The 22,994-nt window shown below is 40.7% G+C and overlaps 1 protein-coding gene across 6 annotated transcripts in view; it reads right to left on the reverse strand.

The window, feature by feature from the left end:
- RCAN2 (regulator of calcineurin 2) overlaps positions 1-22,994 on the reverse strand; it is a 246,312-nt gene that overhangs the window by 16,775 nt on the left and 206,543 nt on the right. For all 6 annotated transcript variants that reach the window (XM_019734719.2, XM_019734722.2, XM_019734723.2 and 3 more), the window contains 2 exons: positions 5,194-5,367; positions 1,289-1,460 (listed from right to left, as the gene is read on the reverse strand). In XM_019734719.2, coding sequence (XP_019590278.1) covers positions 1,289-1,460; positions 5,194-5,367 — 346 coding nt within the window. The remainder of the gene's footprint in view (positions 1-1,288; positions 1,461-5,193; positions 5,368-22,994) is intronic.

The following is a 22,994-nucleotide window of genomic DNA, read 5'->3' on the forward strand; positions in this document are numbered from 1 at the left end:
CGGTCCTGGATGAACCAGGACAGCGGGTCACTCTAATTCCCAGGTTTCTCACATTTCAGTGTATGCAAGAATCAACACATGGGATGATTAAAACTGCAGATTTCTGGGAGGGGTGATTCTGGTCCAAATGTTTTCCTGACCACGCTAAAGGATACTGGCAAGAACTTATAAATGTATCATCCCCGACATTTGGCATTTGGCTAGCAGTGGCCCTTGAATTCATCTGCACATCAGAATTACCAGGGAACTTTTAAAATACACGGATGCCTGGACTTTACCTAAATCAATAAAATTAGAACCTCTTGGAGTACAGTCAGGGCATTGGGATTCTATTTTTAAAGCCCCCTCTCACCTCAGGAGAACTACCTTTAGTAGAAGGAGCAGACGCAATGGCCATTATTTCCCTTGGGATCCACAGTACCCAAAACCTCCGCTGCCACCTGGTTGCTGTCTCTCCATTTCCCACCATTTCTCCTCCGGCTATACTATAGAAAACATACTTTGGAGTACAAGGGGGCAGATGTGGCAACATCTGCTGAAATTAAGGACACTATCACTTCTAAGTATAAAACATAAAGAAATGTTTGGACGAGTGCATAAGAGATACGTGTGAGAATGTTAACTGTAGCTTTGGCTGTAACGGCAAGAAGCTGGAAGCAATCTAAATGTCCCTCAACCAGAGAGCGGATGAATCACGTGTGACGGTATATTCACCCAACAGAACACTATATGGCAGTGAAAAGGAGCGAGTCTGAGATACATACACCAACGTTGGAACAAAGTGACCTCACGATGTTTCTAAACTTTGAGGCTACTGTGACCAACTCCTTGGGTACTTAGAGGCTTCACTTACAAGACAGGCTGATTGTCTTGTAGCAGAGGGTTCCCTGGGCACACCTGTGACAGCAATAAAACAGGGAGGCAGAGCATGGAGGCCTCATGCCAGCTAGTAGAGGTCATTTAGCCTGTTCTGAGGAAGCAAATTTCTTGTGATACAGAGAGAAATCTCCTAAGAATTAGGGAGCTCTTTGCAATCTTAAAATATCTGCACTGCAACCCAGAATTTGCACAGCCTGACATTTTAGTACTGGTTCCTGAACTGCTTCTGAGCAGGTACAAAATGTGATGCTGCATTCTCATTCATCATTCTCGCATTGTCCACATACAGCAATAAATCCATTAGAAATGCAAACGTGACCGTGAACCCAGGATTTCAAGGTCGTTCATCTTGTTTGGCTTTTCTAGGTTGCTGACAAATGTTTATTTTTAAAAGGGCCACAGAGCTTACCTGGTCCGAGCTTGGCCACGGCATAGAGGAGGTCATAGTTGAGGACTGGCGTGGCATCGCTGATGGGCTGCCAGCCAACGGGCGGAGAGGCAGGGGGTGAGATGAGAAACTGTTTGGCGGGCTGTGGTGGAGCCAAATGCAGTTTGTCTCCATCTGTCTCTGGAGTCTGAACCTTTCAAACAGAGTAGAAAAGAAGACACATGATTCATTATGGCTTCTGATGTGCCTCATTGGTACACGAAGGTATCCAGTCTCACTGTCAGCCTGTGACAAGTGAAGCAATGGACCAGGCTATACTAGTACGACTACTAACTACTACTTACCAGACACCACATGCTCAATCAGCTTATTTCATTCATAAAACAGTAGCTCTCAATCTTTAGCGTGCATCAGAATTAACCTGGAAAGCTTACTAAAATACAGATTGCTAAACCCCACTCCTGGAGTTTCTGATTCAGTAGATCTGGGGTGGGGCCCAAGAATTTGCATTGTTAACAAATTCCCAGGTGATGCTGATGCTACTGGTCCCCAAACCTCTCTCTCTCTCTCTCTCTCTCTCCCTCCCTCCCTCCCTCCCTCCCTCCCTCCCTCCCTTCCTTCCTTCTAATTGAGGTAAAATTCACATAACATGAAATTAACCATTTTGAAATAAACAATTCAGTGGCATTTAGCATATTCCCCACATTGTACTAATAGAACCAAACACCACTTCCATCTAGATCCAAAGCATTTTCATCACCCCAAAGGAAAACGTGTACCCAGTCAATAGTTACTACCACACTTCTGTCTCAAGTCAGACTCTGGCAACCACCAATATGCTCTCTGCCTGCCTGGATTTACCTATTCTGGATATTTCATATAAATGGAATCATAGCATATGTGACCTTTTGTGTCTAGCTTCCTCCACTTCTTAGCATAATGTTTTCAAGGTTCATCAGTGTTGTAGCATGTATTAGTACTTCATTCCTTTTTACGGTTGAATAATATCCCACTGAACAGATAGACCTCAATTTGTTTGTCTAGTCACCCACTGATGGACATTGGGTTATTTCTACCTTTTGACAATTGTGAGTAGTGCTGCCATGAACATATGTGTACACGTGATTGCTTCAGACCATTTTCAATTCTTTTCAATATATACCTAAGAATGGAATTGCTGGGTCAGATGGTAACTCTACGTTTAACTTTTTAAGGGTTTTAATAGATGAGGAAACTGAGATTTCTGTAAGTCCCACAACTAATTAGCAGCATAAGATTTGAACGTGGGTCTGAGGCCAAAGTCTCAATTCCTTTTCTTTTTAATTTTAATTTAATTTTTAGTTTAATTTTCTTTTATTGTGATAAGAACACTTAACATCTCATGTTAAGTGCACAACACGTTGTTGTTGATTACGGGTACAATGGGGTAACAGCAGATCGCTAGAGCTTATTCATCTGTTTTGACTGAAATTTTATGCCCGTTGATTAGTAACTCCTCATTTTCTCCTCTTCCCATTTCCTGGTGACCATCATTTCACTCTTTGATTCTATAAATTTGACCATTTTATATACCTCATATCAGTGGAATCATGCAATATTTGTCTTTCTATGACTGGCTTACTTCATTCAGCATAATGTCCTCAAGGTCCATCCATGTTGCCGCATATTGCAGAATGTCTACACTACCCAAAGTAATCTACATATTCAACGCAATCCCTATCAAAATCCCAATGATGCTTTTTTCACAGAGATGGAAAAAAATAATTCTAGAATTCATACAGAACCACAAAGACCACAAATAGCCAAATCGATCTTGAGAAGAACAGCACACTTCCTGATTGAAACATATATTACAAAGCTATAGTAATCACAATAGTAGGGTCTGGCACAAAGCCCGGCATATACACAAATAGAACAGAGAGCTCACAAATAAATCTACACATATGGGGTCAACGGATATTCAACACAGGTGCCAAGAATACACAATGAGGAAAGGACAGTCTCTTTAACAATTGAAGTTGGGTAAACTGGATATCCACATGCAAAAGAATGAAATTGGATCCGTATTTTATAACATACACAAAATCAACTCAAAATGGATTAAAGACTTAAAATCTAAGACCCGAAACTATAAAACTCCTAGAAGAAAATACAGGTGAAAAGTTTCATGACATTGGCCTTGGCAATGATTTCATGAACACGACACCAAAAACGCAGGCAACAAAAACAAAAATAAACAAGTGGGACTATATTAGACTAAAAGTCTTCTGTGCAGATAAGGAAACAGTCAACAGAGTGAAATGGTAATCCACAGCATGGAAGAAAATATTTGCAAACCACGTATAGGATAAGGGATGAGTCTTCAAAATATATGAGAAACTCATATAGCTCAATAGTGAAAACAAACAAACAAACAAAAAACCCCCAACAACTAATAACTCAATTAAAAAATGGTCTAAGGACTTGCATAGACATTTTTCCAAAGAAGATATACAAATGGCCAATAGGTATATGAAAAAATGCTCACTTAGTTCACTAATCATCAGGAAAAGGTAAATCAACACCACAATGAGGTATCACCTCACACTTGAAAAAACAAAAGATAACAAGTGTTGGCAGGCATTTGGAAAAATTAGAACACTTGTACACTGTTGGAGGTTCCTCAAAATATTAAAAATAGAACCATAGTATGATCTAGTAATTCCATTTCTGGGTATTTATCTAAAAGAATTAAAACAGGCTCTTAAAAAGATAGCACTCCTGTGTTCATTGCAGCACTATTCTCAATAGCAAAGATATGAAGACAACTTAAAAGTCCATCAGTGGATGAATGGATAAAGAAAATGTGGCATGTACATAAAATGGAATACTATTCAGCCCTGAAAAGAAGCAAAGTCTATATTCTTTTCACTGTACCATCTTTGTAAACGCCAAAGGTGGAAACAATCCCTACTGACCAATAAGAGATGGGTCAAGATATCTAATGATGAAGTGAAGACACTGATAGAACGTTATGAACATTGATTTTCTATGGCTGTGGACTTTGTGTACTTTGTCAAGAATTACTCATCCCTTTTTGAAATAGCCAGTATTTTTTTTTTTTTTTTTGCATTTAGTCACTTCTTTTCTTTTTTTTTTTTTTTAATTTATTGGGGTGACAATTGTTACTAAAATTACATAGATTTCAGTTGTACAATTCTGTATTACATCATCTATAAATCCCATTGTGTGTTCACCACCCAGAGTCAGTTCTCTTTCCATCACCATATATTTGAACCCCTTACCCTCATCTCCCACCCCCCACCCTCCTTACCCTCTGGTAACCACTAAACTATTGTCTGTGTCTATGAGTTTTTGTTTCTCATTTGTTTGTCTTGACCTTTTTATTTTTTTTGTATTAAGTAAAACACAAAATTGATTCTTGTAATGATCCATAGCTTGTAATGATTTCTCATGAATGTGAATCACTGCAAAGGTATACAGTCTACTAAGACTGTCATATAATTTAAGTTTTAATTATAACTTAATTAGGAAGTTTAGGAGTAGTTGCAATTAGATCATTCTTTACAACTAGCGTTTTTTTGTGCATTTACCAAATGCGAGGCATTTTAATACTCAATAATTCATTTAATCCTCATAACAACAGTATAGGGGTGTATATCATCATCCCCATTTTATAGATGAGGAAACCGAGACCCTGTGAGTTATGTAACTTGCCCAGGTTAGAGCCAAGGTTCTCAGCCCTCAGACCTGCTATCTAAACCTCCATGTTGTCCCTTACTGGGAATCATGATATAGGTTTATTTCTCAGTGGACTAATTATGGACTACAAATCAATCTGCAAGTAGAGAAGAGCTCCATTTACATTTTAAACAGAAAAAAATAATGTATGTCAAACAGATTAACTTTGCTAAGAATTACCTTACCTGTGCAAAGTAGAGTTTTAATTTTTTCCCTCTGAACTGGGTTTCATGAAGCTCTATCCTGGCTCGGGCTGCAGATTTGGGATTGCTGAAGTTTATTCGGACACGTCTGAAACTTTTAAACAGCTGGAACGTCACACAGTCATCGTAAGTCCGGAACAGACCCTCAAATTTTTCCTGATAAAAACAAACACAGAGGAAAATGCATTGGTCCTGTATCTGACATGATGCCTGATCTGACGAAACAAATAACTAAGTAAGTAAATAGTCTGTCCCTCACATATATTTAAAACAGAACATGGTTATATATTTTTTTCATCCGTCGCCCTGTTACCAGGTGCTAAACATGCCTGTGGATTCAGTTGAAAGATTCATAACCAGTTTTCAGGGATCTGTAGAGGATAAATGTGCATGAAAAACCTGAAAATTAGGCAAAATGCTGAGAAAGGTTCTGCATATATGTATTTCTTTCTGGGGAGAGAGATCATAGCTGTCATAAGATTCTCAAAGTTCATTATCTCCAAAACATTACAGCTACTGAGTAAAGAAAGCATATGGTAGACATTATTAGTGATGCTTGATCTTGGTGGCACTTTTGTTGCTTAAAGATATGGGAGCCCATACTCCCCAACCCCTTCTAGTCACACAGTGCCATGCGATTAGTCCTGGTCAATGAAATGTGTACAGAAGGCAGGAAAAAGTCCTTGAGAAAAGTTTCAGTCTCTTCCTCTGAAGATGTCATGTATTCCAGATGGTACATCAGTCAGAAGCAGGATTCTCCTCAGCCTGGGTCCCTGAGTGGCTGTGTGGAGCACAGATATCTTTCTCCCTGCTCCCACCCCATCCTATAGATGACTTTGCCTTGTTCAAGGGAGAAAATAGCCCTCTACTGCATTAAACCACTGAGATATGGGGATCATTTTATTCCTCAGGCATAACCAAGCATACCACAACACAAAGCAATTATTTAAAAATTTCACTTCAATGCAATTTTCAATTTGATTGAATAAATCTCTATTAAATGCTCACTTTGTACAAGGCATGGTCTCTTGGTTTTAGGAGGATACAGAGATGAGTATCGTTTTGTTGTGACTCTCAGTGATCTAATGTGAGAGGCAGACATAGACACAAATAAGAGAATACCCATATGACTGAAAAAAAGCATAAAGGGAAAATTAAAGAATGATATATACGTGTGTGTGTGTGTGTGTGTGTGTGTGTGTGTGTGTGTGTAACACCATCTGTCTGGTTCCTCTTAGCTTAAAAAAAAAATCCTTATTATAAGTAACAAAACCAGTGTATGTTAAGTTACTGCATATTCTTAAAGGGCAGACTGCAACTAAGGAAATGACTTCTATTCAACAAAACCCTGATTCTTCTATTTCTACAATAAGAGGTATTTTGTCATAAGAGTGAGTACAAGTGGGAATGAAGATGCACAAAAGATTAATACTGATGGGTAAGGGATCTAAGGGATAATTAACTCAACCTTTCCCTCCTCTCCTGTATCATTTTACAAATCAGGACTCTGAGGTCTGAAGAGATAAGGACTGCCCACGGTCACATGTCCAGTTAGTGGCAGAGCCACAACCTGGCCCACGTCCTTGTGACCCAAATATAGAGATGCTTTCAACTACAGAAAAAATTACACTGCCAGATTGAGAGGAAAATGACGTTGCTTTAATAAGAGCAAGAAATGAATAGCAATAAACTGATCCAATGCTCATGTGTGACTCATCTAAGATGATGTGGGGTTGTAAACTCCCTGACCTCTAATTGCATAGGAAGAGGAAGTCATATATCAGAGAAGGTCACCCTGCTTCTTGGGCATCCAGATGGACTTGTCTCAGACCCCAAGTCCCTGGCTTGTGATGTTTCCAAATGCTATTGCCCATTTTTCAGATTCCCCAGGATGTGGCCCTCCATATTCTCCCCATTTTTGACTCCTGTGTTTGTACACACTCTCTCTTTAATACCATATCTATCCAGTACAGAACCCCAAAGAATACACTCAAAGCAAGTTTTTTTTTTTTTTTTTTAAGTTTCATGACAGTATAGAGAGTTAAGGGCTTATTCTCCCCCTTTTCAGGCCTCAATTCTTACTCCCCTTTCTCTATCAGGAGTAAAACAAGAGTCTTTCCTTGTCTGTTCCTTGGCCAGTGTTTTTTTTTTTTTTTTGGTCTCATCTCTCAAGCCTTCGGTTCAGCCAATTCCCAGGCTCAGCTACCACTCCAAGTGGGCTCATTAAGGAATTCTTTCCCAATGACACTGTGCTTTCCTGAACAGAAATCTTGGTGAATGCAATGCTTTTTGGTTCCCCAGAATCATATGATAGTATTCTCAACTGGTCAAAGCACAGCTGGTGGTTTGATTAATTTGGGGAATTTTCTGGAATGGGAAGAATTAAGAGATTAAAAACTCTTAGTTCTATGTAGAGTATCATCTTTTAGGACAAAATCCTTGGGTTTTCTTTGTCGCTTAACGTTTTTCCATTTCCACCTCCCTATCCCCACCCCAAGGCCTCAGCCTGGGCATTAAGACAAGACTCAGCGGGGGAGGTGCTCTTTTTCTCTAACTCACTGCCTTTCATTCTGTATTTCTCCTAAATGTCCTACATCTCAGTTGATTAAAGTTGTTTGGCCTTCAGAGCCTGGATTAGGAGAAAGGAATCAAGGAATCCAGGCTTTAAGCTTAGGGGGGAGGTGACACTAATGACCTAAGTGCTCCTTTGTTGGGAGGCCTTGGCAGATCTCCATAATGATGGCAACTGTTTACCTCGCTGCTCCTCAAAAGAGGGGTCTGGGCAGCTACGACCATCAAGCTGGAGTCGGCAAATGACAGAAACCTTTTGGATACCCCTTGTTTGGGGCTTAGGCAGATAAATCCAAAGAGCCCTTTCACCAAAACTGGTGCTTGGCCCAGAGCTCAGGGTGTAGAGTTTTCACTAGACCATCTGCAGACCAAACTCTATAATGATAATAATAATAAACAAATAACAGTAACTTGACGTGTCCTCTCTGCACATGTCTTTTGGGAACTTGTAGGGGGTGGGATTCTCTGTGTGTGTGTAGGAGGGTGATACCTGGCTGAGAATTAGGAACATGCTGGCCATCTGTATTTTTTTTTCCATAAGTGACATGACAAACGTTTCATTTGCTGAGGCAATATGATACCAGATCAAACTGGTTAGAGGCAGATCCAGCACAGTGAGCCCACCAGATGTACCCTAAGGCAAAACAGTGACATGAACAGAGCCAGCTGCAGGGGTCCTCCACCTGCCCATGCATCAACTCTTCTTCGGTTTTGATGCCCAGATTCCCACCAGGCACATAGTAATATTTTATCGTCCACTGGCAGGCATTTCCTCCAGTGTGGTACCCCACAAACCCAATAAATTCCTCATTTCCTCAATAGCTAGTTCTCTTTGTAGCCACTGGTTTGAGTAAAATTCTACAGCAGCCATCTCAGACTTTGGTCTCAGGACCTTGCTATAGTCTTAAAAATAATGGAGGATCCTATAGAACTTTGGTTAATGTAGGTTTTATCTATCAATGTTTATTGTACTAGAAATTAGAACTGAGAGATTTAAAAATATTTACAAACCCATTTATAAGTAATAATCGTAAACCCATTATATGTTAAAATGATATTTTTATGAAAAATAACTGTTTTCCAAAACATAAAATATTCAGGAAGAAGATTGTCATTGTTTTACATGTTTGCTAATGTCTAACAGAATAGACGATACCTCGAATTCATATCTGCTTCTGTATTTAATTTGTTGCACTATGCTGTTTTGTCGGAAGGGTATGAAGTAAAACTGACCTCACCCAAATATGTGGTTGGAAAAGAAAGGAGCATTTTAATAGCCTTTCAAATTATGGTGAGTATTCTTCCTTGATACGGCGTTAAAACTTGACAAGTGGCAGTCACTTAAAGTGCACTGCAATGTTGAAACTGAAGCCATAATCAAACATTTTTATTTGATTACATTAAAACTCATTGATCTATTTTGTACCTTGAATGGATTTTTTACTGATGCATGCTTTTGTCATAGTGTGCATTGGTCATTTGGAAAATGTTGGTTCCCTGAGTCATTCGTCTTTTCCAAATGTTGACACATTTCACTACACAATATCAAAAATCACATTCATTGATATTACCACGTATCTTATCAGAAAGTCATTACAGATTGGAAAGCTGTCAAATTCAAATTTTCCAAAATTTTGATGGATACAAATTTTCCCAAATTCTAATTTTTGCTTAAAAGTTCAGTTTTTATCATTGGCAGGAAACATTGTCAGTTATTTTCCTTGAAGTAACATGCTCACTCATTCATTTTTGAGAGAATGGCTGCCAAATATCTAAGTCTGCATAACAACAGCTTGTCTGTTAGTTGTTTTTTCAAGTCAAAATGGTGTTGCATAAGAAAAATAAGTGCCTAGTTCAGCTTAGAACGGCTCAGAATATTTCCTCAAGTCAAACATTGTATTTTGGTATGCTACAGAAATGCTTTATGTGTACTCCCCATTTCATTTTTCAGATTATTAAAAAGGCTCAAGGGTAAAGAATTAATAAAATTCATAACTTACCATTTCATCAAGAATATTCTTATCTAAAATTGGTATTTTCTTTCTTCCTTTTTTTTTTTTTTAATTGTGAGTGTGTGGTTGTGAAGGATACAAATACTGCTAGCACAGGTTGGTGCCACTGCATTGATTGATATCAAAGTTTTAACCACCACTGCTTCTGTGCCGTGGGTATAAATGTCAACACGGTTGAAATGGCAAATCATGTCTTAGTATTAGGTTGATGCAAAAGTAATTGTGGTTTTTGCAATTATTCTTAACCTTTTAAACTGCAACGACTTTTGCACTGACTTAATATTATTATGAAGATAGTTTTGACCTCACGGGAAATGGTCTTGGGAATTCCCAGGGGTCTGTAGACCTCCCTTTGAGGACTGCTGTACTAAGGACCTCAGAAAAAGTAAAGATTTGGTTGGCTAGGGGTGAAGATAGGTGGTCTTGTGAGAATCTTAAGGAAGAAAAGCGATCACATAAGGACATGTGGGCTTAGAAATTGAAAGCTGCAGGAAGGGCAAATAGGATGAGGGTGGTGTTGGCAAAAGTGAAATCCCTGGGGATCCTACTGAGAGCTATCTGAACACATATGGAGGTGAAACAGATTATTGTAGATTGTGGAGTAAATAACAGGGGGAAAGTTGGAGAAAGCGAGCTTTGCAGTGACAAGGAGAGGGGCTGATAACCACATTGGAAGTCAGGGTCACGAGAAGATTCTCAGTAGTGTGAGGAGACACTGATTGGTTGAGGAACTAAAACGACTGGTGAAGGAGAGAGAAGAGACTGGGAAGGGAGAGGGTAGTAGATGATGGAGAAAAGAAGAGTCTTCAGGAACAGTTGCGGGCATTTCTTCCTGTGAGAGAGGAGGTGACTAGGGGAGGGTGGGTGAGTTTGGAAACGGAACAAGCAAAACTAAAGATGGCTTTCTTCCTCTGGAAAGTGGAAGGTGAGCTCCTCTGTTCAGAGTAGGGAAGGTGAAGGGAGACTGAAGGCTTGAGGAGCTTGAGGAAGCTTTAGAACAGCCACTGTCATCAGAAGGAAGGAGAGTCAATGCGGATGAATCAAAGGACCGTGTTATGGGTTGAATTATGTCGTCTCCCCCCAAAAAGTATATTGAAATCCCCAGTACCTCGGAGTATGACCTTATTTGGAAATAGGGTCACTGAACATATAATTAGTTAAGATGAGGTCATCCTGGAGTGGGTTGGGCTCCTAAATCAACATGACTGCGTCTTTATAAGAAGACAGCCATGTGAAGACAGAGAGATATAAGGAAAACATCACATGAAGACAGAGGATTATAGGGAAGCATTTCCACGCCAAGGAATGCCAAGGATTGCCAACAGAATGCAACAACCATGAGCTAAAAAGAGATGAGGGAAGATCCCCTACAGGTTTCAGAGACAGTGTGGTTCTCCTGACACTTCGATTTTGGTCTTCTAGCCTCCAGAACTTTAAGACAATGAAGTTCTGTAACTTTTAGCCACTCAGCTTGTGGTACTTTGTTACAGCTGCCTTAGGAAACCAATACAGGCAGTTATGCAGCACTAAGTGACCAACTGAATCTGGGGATGGTACAGTTTTAATAGAATCAGGCAATACAATTACGCCATTTTTCTTTTTCTAGGAGCACAGGAAGTAGAGAGCTGAGTCATTCCAGCACCGGGTGTGCAAGACAGGTGTGTGTACATGTGTGTGTTTGGGGATAGGGAGAGGGTGGAACAAGAGAATGTTCAATATATTCTACTTGACTGGTTGATGCTACAAGGTATTTTATAGAATATTAAAATATTACCTTCACTGTAACTCTACGCCAGGCAGGCTGCAGATAAACGATATTGTCTAAAATATTATCTCACTGAATCCTCACCTTTCTGAACAGGCCCTTTGAGGGTGAGTTGGAATTATCATCCTTGACTAGTGTAGGAAGCAACTGAAAGCCAGAGAAGTTAATGACCTCCTCCACAGTTACCCAACGAACTAGTTAGCAAACCCAGAACCAGTAAGCTCTAGTTATCTATTCTACATAAATAGCATTGATGAAACGCAAACAATTGAGAAGTCTGAAAAACAAGAATGAGAGGCTTTCCGCATCAATTGGAAAGAACAGGGTTGTCCCTGAGGACGTGGTACCAGAGAAGTCCAGCGGAGCCTTTATCTGCATTCCAAACAATGCTGTATGCCTTTATGTATTTTTCAATTTTCTCACTTATGATCCCTTTGGGGATAAATTATCTTAATATGAAATTCAGCTTCTCTCAAAATGACACAGATAATACCTCCCAGAAACTGCCAAAAAATGAAACAACTCATTTAGACTTACCACCTCTGAAGGGATACCACGAGCAGGTCATGTGCAATGCCAAGTTTAGGGATCACCTTGGATTTTCTAGGCAGCTTAGGAGGGCCTCCTATCAAGGGGACTTCTATTGTAAATCTTCCATAAGGCAGACTCCTTTTGTGAAAGGAATAACCAGGCCTGCATGGAGGGGTTTTGTACATCTGTATTTTAACCTGTCAGGATTTCTTAGGTCAGGTCTTGTATTAAATCATGCTTTGTTGCACTAATGGTCTTGATATGACCTAAATAAAAAAATCATCATGGAAATGAGGCTCTCAACCCTCCTTAACTGGTAAAAGGAGTGGACAGACCTCGTGTCACATAACTGTTTCAAGAAAAGAGACTTCACTGATAAAGACACAAACGAATTTAGCATTTCTCCCTGGAGTCCTTGGGGAGACAGAGATCTAAACCTTGACCTCAAACTCTAAAAGGACCCGCTCTGTCCTAAAACCTCATGGATTCACCACCGGATTCTCTCAGCAGAATGCTATCCATGGTCTATGTTCGATTCCATTCTTTCGTTCCCAGCGGTGGCCCTAATGTTCCCTGTGGCTGGGCACCACCGTTATGCGAGAATGTGTTTTTACTTCTCTTTGGTTAAAGAAGTCTCCATTTCTGTGATTCCACCAAGCCATCATCCATGCATTTAGAACTGGAAAAACAAAAACCACAAAACTCCTCCAGAACTAAGAAAATGTACAGAGACTATAAACTGGAATGATCTTTGAACAGCAGTGAATCTAAGTATTGGGGAGCCTGAAGCTTTGACAACCTGGGAAGCCCTCTTTAGGCAAACTCATACAAAATTCGGCACAAAAGTGGGATTTTTTTTGTTGCTATTTTTAGAATGAGAAGAAAAAACTCATAAGGAGTAACTTTTGTCAATTTTATCAAAAAATATACGACCATGTGAACACAATGCCAGAGCCCTACCAGGGTTTTGGTAGCGGCCCATGCAAATGAGGGGCCCTACAGCTAATACTTCATTCACTTTCCAGGAAATGTGATGAAGAGACTGAGTCTATGGTGCCATCACCAAGGACTCTGGAGTCTAGGTTTTCAGAACAGCTAACACAAGTGCAACACTTACATTACTTCTAGCTGATGAGGTTCATTTCCCTAATGAAATGGTATTTGAACCAGCAGAATGAGAGCCAAGCAATTTGCATCTGTAAAGTTTCAGCCCGTGTATCATATTATAGATGGCTCTGATAGGAGCCCACCTGAACCCAAGATGGAGTACTGAGGAGGAGGCTTGCTTAGGGGCTTGCTTGGTACCTGTCCTGCAGGTGTTCAGTAAGGGGGGGTAAGTGTCAGATGAGGGGACCGAGAGACGAACCTACATGTGGCACCATCTGCATGTCTAGGACCCATGTTGAGTAGAACTCTGTGCAGCGTACTCTCCCCTGGAATGAGGGAAACCCTCCCAGCATCTGAATGGCTTGTTCTGGTGGGTCACACTGCCTCCATCGCATGCCCAAGGGTTACAGAACCTGGCTGTGCCAAGCAAGATACCATTTGAGGGTGCCCGCATGCTTCCTACTTGCCTCCAGGACACTTGTAAGCCTCACAAGGGTGTCTCTGAATACATAGGAAGTATTAAAGAGGAGCACCCCAGTTACTGGGGGTAGGAGGGGTGCACCTGGCAAAACTGGAGACTTGTGAGAGAGTTGTGATGAGCACAGGTCTCTATCACATGCCACAAAATTGGCCATATCTGCCTGGTTATAAATACAAAGAAAGGATCTGACAGTCCAGGTAATTTATAATAATATCATAGCTGCCTTGGTTCAAGGCATTTCCTGAGGGCTAATGACAGCTTCATCCTTCTCTGGGCCATCAACTCTTCTCTGATCATCAATCTGCAAGAATGAGTGGAGCTGTCATCAGTCCTGATTAGATAGATGCTCTAATTGTGCATGTGTAATTGATGAAATACACAGCCTCCTTTACAGCTTACCCAGTCTCACAAGAGGACAGGAACTGCATTTTAAATCCAATTAGATATTGATTTTTCTATTAGATGTAGGTAAACAGAGGCAGCATAAGGCCATGTTACCAGCACAGACTCTAGAGTCACTCTACCTAGTTCAAATCCTAGAACCCAGGATTTGTGCAACCCTGAGCAATTAACTTACCTATTTGACACCTCAGTTTCCTTATCTGTAAAATGGGGATAATAACATTATTGACTTCATAGGAGTGTCCTGAGCATTAAATGAGTTAGTACATTTAAATTGCTTAGAAAGGTGCTGAGCAGAGTGTGTGTGAGCTGTTATTACTATGAATCCCGGAAAATATGTGTTTATTTGGCCTGCTGGTTCTAGCTATATGAATCTCCCTCTATCTAGATCCAAGTATATCTATATCTATGCCTACATCTATCTATATTTATGACTACACTTGTACCTGTATCAAATCCTTAAAGATTGTAAAGAGCAATTATAGGAATGCCCAGAGTAATATCTAAAAATTAAGTCTAATTATGATAACCTGATTTTATTGATGTTCTTCTCTACTTAAAATGTAGAGTTCAAATTAACCATCAAGATTTCTTTCTTGGCTGGTAAGCTTCACAAATTTCCTCTACAAAAACATCATGGTAAATTAAATAATTCTAAGGAGGAAATCAACCAGGTAATTATTTTCAGTCCTGCCTTTGAAGACCCTTCACCATCAGCAGGAGTTGGGGCTCAGAGAGACAGTGAGCAAACTACAAAGATGCAAGCCACAAGCAAAAACATCTGAAGCTCAGACCCAGGAGCAACTGGTTAAGCCCCTCCCACCTGCTCCTTCGCCTGTCCCAACACACTTCAACTCACTTTTAGAAAAACTCATCTCCACGAACTCTATTCTCCGTACTCAACTGTTTCCTGAACACTTCCTTTGGGGGTATCCAATAGGTGCCTTAAACTTAAAGACTCCGAAGCCAAGTTCTTTGCTGGGGCTTCTAAATCTTTAGCCCTTCTATCTCAGTGAATGGCCCCAACCTTCACAGTTGCTCAAGCCAGAAAGCTGAGTATCGTCCTGATCTTTTCCCTCTTCCTCACCCTACATCCTACCAGTCACCAAGGCCTGTTTGCTCTCAGCCTTTCATCTGCCCTTCGTCTTACCCCCAATTCTTTGGCTCACCACAGCTCACATTATTACTGTGCTAAGTCTCCCTAGCTTCAGCCTGGCCATCCTCGAATCAACCTTGAAAGTCTATTGCAAGAGAAGTCCTTTTAAAAGAGAAAATTCTGATCGTGTTTCTCCTCTATAAAATCCTTTTTAGCATAGGTTTTGTGGCAGCTATAAAAGGACATAACTTTTAGCATAAGGCTTAGCTTAGTATTAAAAGCCCTTTATAAAATGGCCACCACTCACCCCACTAATGTCATATTCTACTTTTCCCCTCACCTATATCCTTTATACACCAGCCAAACTTCCACTTACAGGTTCCCAAAAGCAGGCTATTCTGTATCTTTAAGCCTCTCTCACTTGCTCTCTCTTCCGCCAGTGATACCCTTTTCCTTTAAGTAATTTCTTTTCCCGTATTCTTACTTTTTCTAGTTTTATTGAGATATATCAAACATATAACATTGTACAAGTTTAAAGTATATAACATGATTTCATAAGTGTATATACTGCAAAATGATTAACACAATATGATTAGTTAAGATCCATCACCTCATGTAGCGACAAATATTGTTTCTTGTGATGAGAACTTTTAAGATCTACTCCTCAGCAACTGTCAAATATCCAATTCAGTGCTATTAACTATAGTCCTCATGCTGTTTATTACATCCTCATCAGATAACCTCTCATTGTGTCTCAAGTCCCAGTTAGGTCTCTAGCTGAGAAATCCCTCCTGCATCTCACTGAGGTTTGAACATCCTTCCAACCCTGGTCCCGTAACAGAGTCATCCATTTAGTGAGGGGAACTGCTCCCTCATTAACTAAGCTATAAGAACTTCAAGAGCCAGAGTGGTTCATTTTTTTTTTTATTTTTTATTTTTTTGGTTCTATGTCCCTTGCTCATGTGTTCATCACTGAGTGCCCTCTGTACCATGCAGGATGCCTGCACTCTGGGAAGGGCTCATTTGGTAATGAAATGAACAAGGCAATGCAAATAGCACAGTCCTCTCCCCCCACCCCCACTATCTTTTGGTGAGTTTTTTCTCCTCTTCAAAGCTACCCTTCAATAAAATCAACAGATACGTATTAAACATATGGATTAAAATCCTCCATATTATAATAGGGAAGCCAAAAACCCAAAATCAAATGGTACACGTTTCTTCCCAAAAGTGTTCCTTGATCCCTTCCCCTGACATACCCTTCCTCCATCTAGGTTTAAGCTCTACTTCCTTCAATTGTTTTACAGCACTCTGAATCTCGTTTCAGAATAATGTATTGACAGAGAGAGAGAGAGAGAGAGAGAGAGAGAGAGAGAACAGGGGTCAAGAGAAACTTCAGGGAAGAAATGGTAAATGAGAGAGGGTTGGAATTTTGACGTGTGGAAAGGTGGTAGGAGCCCTCAGAAGAAGCTTTTTCTTCCAGGCAGGACAGCAGCATTATCAAAGGATTTATATATAATCTGATGTCACCTCTAAGAAACCTTATTTTGGGGGGCTGAGGAAGAAGAGGACAAAAATAAGAAATAGTTGGTCCTAAGCCCTGTTTCTATAGGCATGGCCCAGTTACTCAGTCGCACTGCTATTAAATACTTAGAGAATTGTACAAAATGTAAAACAAATGAGATTTGAAATTGCATTATTTTAAGGGTCAGCTCTTACATGTTTCTTACAACACTTATTTTCCTAGCAATATACCCCGCTGAACACATTTCATTTGAATTCTAAACTACGGGTCACGAGCCTGCTGAGGCAAATGGGAAAAACTGCTCACCAGCGAAAATACCAATTTAGGACATCATTTCTTTCCAGAATGCCAAACAGTGTTGTAGTTGAAAAGAGGTAGGAAATGTACTTCTAAAAACAAATAGTGTTCTCTCTTCTCAAGACTGAAGTGAAGCCTCTGTTTTAATATAGGGCTGTCAATAATTGATGAGGACATTTTTAGTATGTTTAATGTTAAAAGGCTAATTCCTAAATATGTTCCATATCACATCCTTCTGAAGATAGACGATTTAAAATTTAATACATTCATTTTGCCATTTGGCATAAGATCAAAGTAAGCTTTTCAAAGGCAGTCTGGTATCCTTAACTTATTGTGCCCATGAAGTTGAAATGGCATTTGCATTTTTCTGAGATGCAGATAATGAACAACTTTTTAGACTCAACCTTAAACCCACAAAGAAAGTGCACAGCTTGTTTTGATCCTCCTGGCCTTCCTTTACCTCCTCTGCCTTATACCTTTTTTATTTTATTTAGGTTCTCTTCTATTTTTTTTTATGTAATGACATATAAAGAATACATGTTAATGGTAAAAAACCTTATATAAAATTTAATCTCTTATGTTCAAATTCCTTGAGATTTGAAACTAAAACGATCGTTTCAACCCATCACAAATTTGGGATGCAAGATACCTAAAAGGAGGTGCTGCTCCAAACTGAAACGTGACAATCATCTCCCACGATGACCAATTCTACAACTGTAGCTAACACTGAGCATACTTTTTGGATTGCGATTTTGCACAGTGGTTACATTTTCACTTGGACATTTAAGAGACGGCAAGTAGGTACTTCAGGTATGGCTAAGAATGGCTAAGGTTCAAATGGGGGGGCTTTTGCTGTGCCAAGCCTTCCCTAAGCCGCTTCCAAAAAAATAACACATTTTATTCTCATAATATGCTTATGAGGCAGATGAAGAAATGGTGTGAAAGAGATTCAACAGTATGCCTAATATGGCCAGCCAGTCAGTGACAGAATGCAGATTTCATCCCAGATAGTCTGGTACCTGTAGTTATTGTCTTAACCTCCAGGCCACCCCACCCACGGCAAGAGAGAAGTTGGGTTGTTGCATCTCACTCAATTAGATGGGGACATCTTTTGTCTTTAGTCAGTTTTGCTCAAGCATATCTCACAGGCCAGCAGCAGAGTTTAGAATTTCTGTGTAATCCTAGGAAAAATGGTTGGAACCCAAAAAGTTTTGTCTGTGAAAAGGATGAGAGCTTTACAAAGGAAGTTCAGAGTGAACGCATCTGCAAACTGTACCAGTGATGAAACTCCCCATGAAACTAGGTTTCTTCCACAATACACACACTGGCGTGTGTTGCACACGAAAGTTCAGGATTGTTGAACATAAGCCTGATTTAGGGCCCAAACCGTTGCCAGCCAAGAAGGATGATTTGACCGAGAATTCTCTTCTTTTCACGTACTAGAAAGTTTGGGGAGAAGCAGGCAAGTTGAATGAAACCAGGAACTCGCCACCACTGTCTGCTATAATTGGGATCATTATACGATGTCTTGCTGAAGCCAGGACACTGTGACAGGGGCAGTGCTATGGATTATGCTGGGACCTCAGGATGTCCTGGGCACACTGGGTAAGTGGTCACCAATTGATTGTTTCCTGAGTCACTGATTCTGAAACTGTGGCCCACCAGAAAGATGTGACAGTCCTCCCGATGGGTGCATCTTGTCTGAACATGTACATCTTCTCTGCAGTTTTGGGCAGCAAATCATGTGCACACCATAGACTTATTTCCTACGAAGGGCTACTTATTTGTATGAAATCTAATGAGAGAGTCACAGAATACATTTTGAAGGGTTACTAAAATCCATCAATGAGTGTATCAAATGATTCTAGTTAGGTATCCAACTGAAAAACTCTCACTGCTGCACAACTCTTGGTACCACTGCCCACGACACACCGAGATTTGGAATTCCTGCACCTCTCAGCAATAATCATAATAGTTAACCTTTATCAGACCTTCTTAAGTGTAGGCACTGTTCTAAGTGCTGTAGGGTATCCTGACAATCCAACCTGTGGATCACTGCCCAGCAGCAGCCTAGAAGGCTTGTCAAATAAGTATTATCTCAGGTCCTACGCCCGGAGGTTTACTGATTCAAAATTTGCATTTCATATCCCAGATAATCAGGATCCCCTTTCAATTTGAGAAGTACCAGATAAGGAGATGGGGGGATGGATCATTTGAGACTTAAGAGCTTCCAGACTTAGTGAATAAACTGACTTACGTAATTGTGCTACTGAGAATTACCAGTGCTGCCCTTGGTGTCAGCGGTTTTCAACTCTTTGCATTAATTTATACATTTATAGAATTACGCTTGGCAATTACTTGTGTTGATCGCTCTGTTCTTATAAATACAAAGGACAAAATGACCCGACCCATCAAAGAGAATCACTGTTAACATTGTATTTAATAAAAGCATTATCTTTATCAATTTTACTTAAATTGATCAGAAAAAAAGATTTAAAGCAAACTAAGAACTTGTTGACTGTCAGAACAAGACTTCGTCAAAACAAGAAATATTATTCTTCTAAAGTTTTAAATAAAAAGTCTTAAGGAAAATAGGTTTATGTTTTCAGGTATAATAATCTAAGTCAAGTGTCATGAAAATCAGAAGATAATGCTGATATCTAAATAAAAATTTAAAACCTCTATTATTTAATTTGAAAAAGAACCTAAGCTTAATTAAAAAAAAAAATCATAGAAAAAGGCAAATTTGTAAAATAGTATATAAAACCAGCAAAAAGCACTGGCAGGAAAATAAATAGCAGCATAGCGAAGGAACTGCAACCAACATGTATTATAAAATAAGTATAAAATAGACTAACCAGAACTATTCATTGCACTCCTAATTCTCCTTACTCTTAAATTTCTTCAGCTGTGGGGCTTTGGATTTTTTGTTTCAGAAAACACTATGTCTTTCACTTCATTAATGGTGCAAAGTTTCACTTGTTCATTATAGAACCATGTCTGTCTCATTTTTCCTTCCCAGAATTTCTAAAATGCCTTTCTATTTTTATTGCAGAGAAGAGTCATAAGGTTTTATTTCATTATAGTAACACCATAAAATTATACTTCCAGGTTCCTAATTATATAATTTGCATTATCATATCAAACGTCTTAAAGTAATTCACCATAGACTCCTCTGAATTGATGGTCCATATTCAACCGATCAAGTTTTAGGCCTGTGGTACAATGGTCGTAACAAGATTTCTTTTCATCTCAGTTGTGGGCTATTTCTACTGTTTTATAATATGAATCTTCCTCTTTCTTGGAGTATTATTTTCTGTGATGTGGGAAAACATTTTTGAGTGGTTCCCCTTCCCATACAAAGGTGACAAGTGGTAAACATTCTAAGTCATCACATTGTCAAATATGTACATATTTTGCCATCACATTAGACTGATCGGCCCAACAAAGCCCTCAGCAGATCCTGTGACAGCAATGGGGGGAGGGGTGGCCCCCATTCAGGACCGTGCTTCCCTTAGAACTGTTATTGGATGACAGCTGTCCCTAAAGAAGGGGCATGGCCATGGCTTTGGTGAGGTGACTCCTCATTCTCCTTGTCTGAGGCCTATTCTCACAGGGGGACTCAGCCGAGAGCCTTACAGCTGCAAATTCTTCAGAAACTGGAGAATGCGTGCTTCCGGCATGCCGGGAGGATCTGAAGGCCTGGAGGGTTCTTGGGTGACATGTCCTGACAGACTTCTGACCCAGAAACTGGAAGGGTTCAAGTGAGTACCGGACCCCAACACTACCCAATGAGGGTCACTTGACTCTGTGGGCAGAGCTACCTTGTCGTTCGGCCTCAAGTTCCCTCGGGCTCGGCTCAGCTTTTCCCTGCAGCCCCAGCGACCCTCAAGGAGCCACAAAAGACTGATTCCACACTTCATTTAATGATTGCTTACTCACAGGCTCAGCCTCAGAGCAAATGCTGAGGCTGAGAGTGTGAAGGTAGAGGCCCTCACCTGCCGGCCAGGTGGCTGCCCTGTGGAGCCTGTGCTCTTTCACCTGGTCAGCCAGTGTGACTGTCAGTGAGCTGGCCACTCCCTGGGTCTCAGACAACAGGATCCCTGCATCGGCCAGCTCCTGCCCACAGGACCCTTTCTGCTCACTGTCTTCCAGAACGTCTGACCTGCTCGTGGCACGTGCCCCTATTTCTGACTCCGTGGATTACTTCTTCTGCTTTTATTTTGTTCCTGCCATTTCAGAGAGATTTGGGTAGAGACAGGAGTCAAACACTTTGTAAGCCTACTCTATTGAGCCAGTGACTTCTTATTGAGATTATATTAGGTTGAACCACATGAAACTGCATTCTATGGAGCTGTAAAAACCTTCGAGTCTTGGCAATTTCAATGCGGCTCAATCTAACAGTAAATCCACAGGGCACTGAATAAACCAGATAAACCAAAGAATACCTTCCTAACTCCCTTGAAGGAAAGAACATTCATTGTCAACTTTTTAAAAAGTATCTTTCTTTTTTCATGCATTCGCTTTTCAATTCCAAGGAGGGGAACTTATAATTTAGTTCCAATGTAATGTTAAACACTGTACTGGGAATTGTCCCCTCTGTTATTTCACTTAATTCTGCTACACCACGGTCATGCCGACATTCTAACTGGTTTATGGTGGCATCGCCACTGTCTGTGGAGGATACATATCTTAAACAGCACAGGGAATGGACCAACTAGATGCACATGTGCTACAGGGAACCCGTGAAGGAGGTGGCTATGTGTGAGTGAGAGATCCAAGGGAACTATAAAAAAGCTGAAGAAGCTGTCTCCTTGGGTGTCCTGGCCATGTGGTGTCACATGATTCATGTGAGCAAACCCACCTCATTCCCTCCTGCCCCCTGAGAAGCTACTGCCCCAGTGAGGGTAGCTTGTGTCCTGTCCATGAAAAAAAATGCCCTCTGACTTTCAACAATGATGCTACTAAGAACAGAATTCCTCAGCAGCACCTGAGCTGGCTTTCAATCCTTCCCTTGAGGTGAGAATAGCTAGAACAACTGTGTTCTGGATGCATCGGAGGAGAACTCCAAGAAGAAAGCAAGGTGTTTCACAAGAGGCAACACAGGGCTCAGAGTCCTGGATTTGAAGGAATGTGGTCACTATTTGTGCCCCGTGCATGAATCTGAATATATTGATTATCTCACTATATACTCTAAAGAAGGAATATGTTCCCAGAAAATTCAAGATGGAGTCAAAGTTGATAAGGCAAGTTGTAGTAGCGTGTAACAGATGCTCCGGAGGAGAGACACACTAACTCTGAGCCCTGAAGAATGCTGGGGCTTGGCTGAGGGGCAATGTGCCTCACCATGAGCTGAAGGATTCTGTACGACCATTCAGTTCCCTCTGCTCTGTACCATGCTCACCCAGGGAGCCTTTGATTGCTGATTCCTTCTGTTGAATTCTCCAGGCTCTCCGAGGTCTCAGAGGGCACCATGGAGAGGGTGGGTTCTGCAATCAGACTGAGCTTCATCTCCCCACCAGTGTGTATTACCTGGCTGTGTGTGGTGGGCTCCCTTTCTCAGTGGCTCTCAGTGATCCTTGCACCCTGGCGTTCATGCCCTCTGTGATCCCCTCCCCTTGAGCATAGGCTGGATACAGGGATTGCTTTAAGGACCAGAATATGGCCAAAGTAATGGGATGTCATTCCTGAAATTAGTTTACCAAAAAAAGTAACTTCTATCTTCTTTCTCTCTCTCTGGCTCATCTCACTGGCTTGCTCTGGTACAGCAAGCTGCCCCTTCTGGGCCACTCTCTGGAGAGTCCCACATGACAGGGAGCAGAGGGTGACCTCCAGCCAACAACCAGAGAGGACCTGAGGCCTCAGTCCAATGACCTATGAGGAACTGAATCCTGGCAACAACTCCTCAGTGAGCTTAGAAATGCTTCCTTCCCCAGTCAAAACTTCAGACAACACTGTAGCTCCAGCCAACAATGTAATTGTAACCCTGTGAGTCTCTG

This window comes from Rhinolophus sinicus, linkage group LG05 (genome assembly GCF_036562045.2).
Source record: "Rhinolophus sinicus isolate RSC01 linkage group LG05, ASM3656204v1, whole genome shotgun sequence".
Lineage (NCBI taxonomy): Eukaryota > Metazoa > Chordata > Mammalia > Chiroptera > Rhinolophidae > Rhinolophus > Rhinolophus sinicus.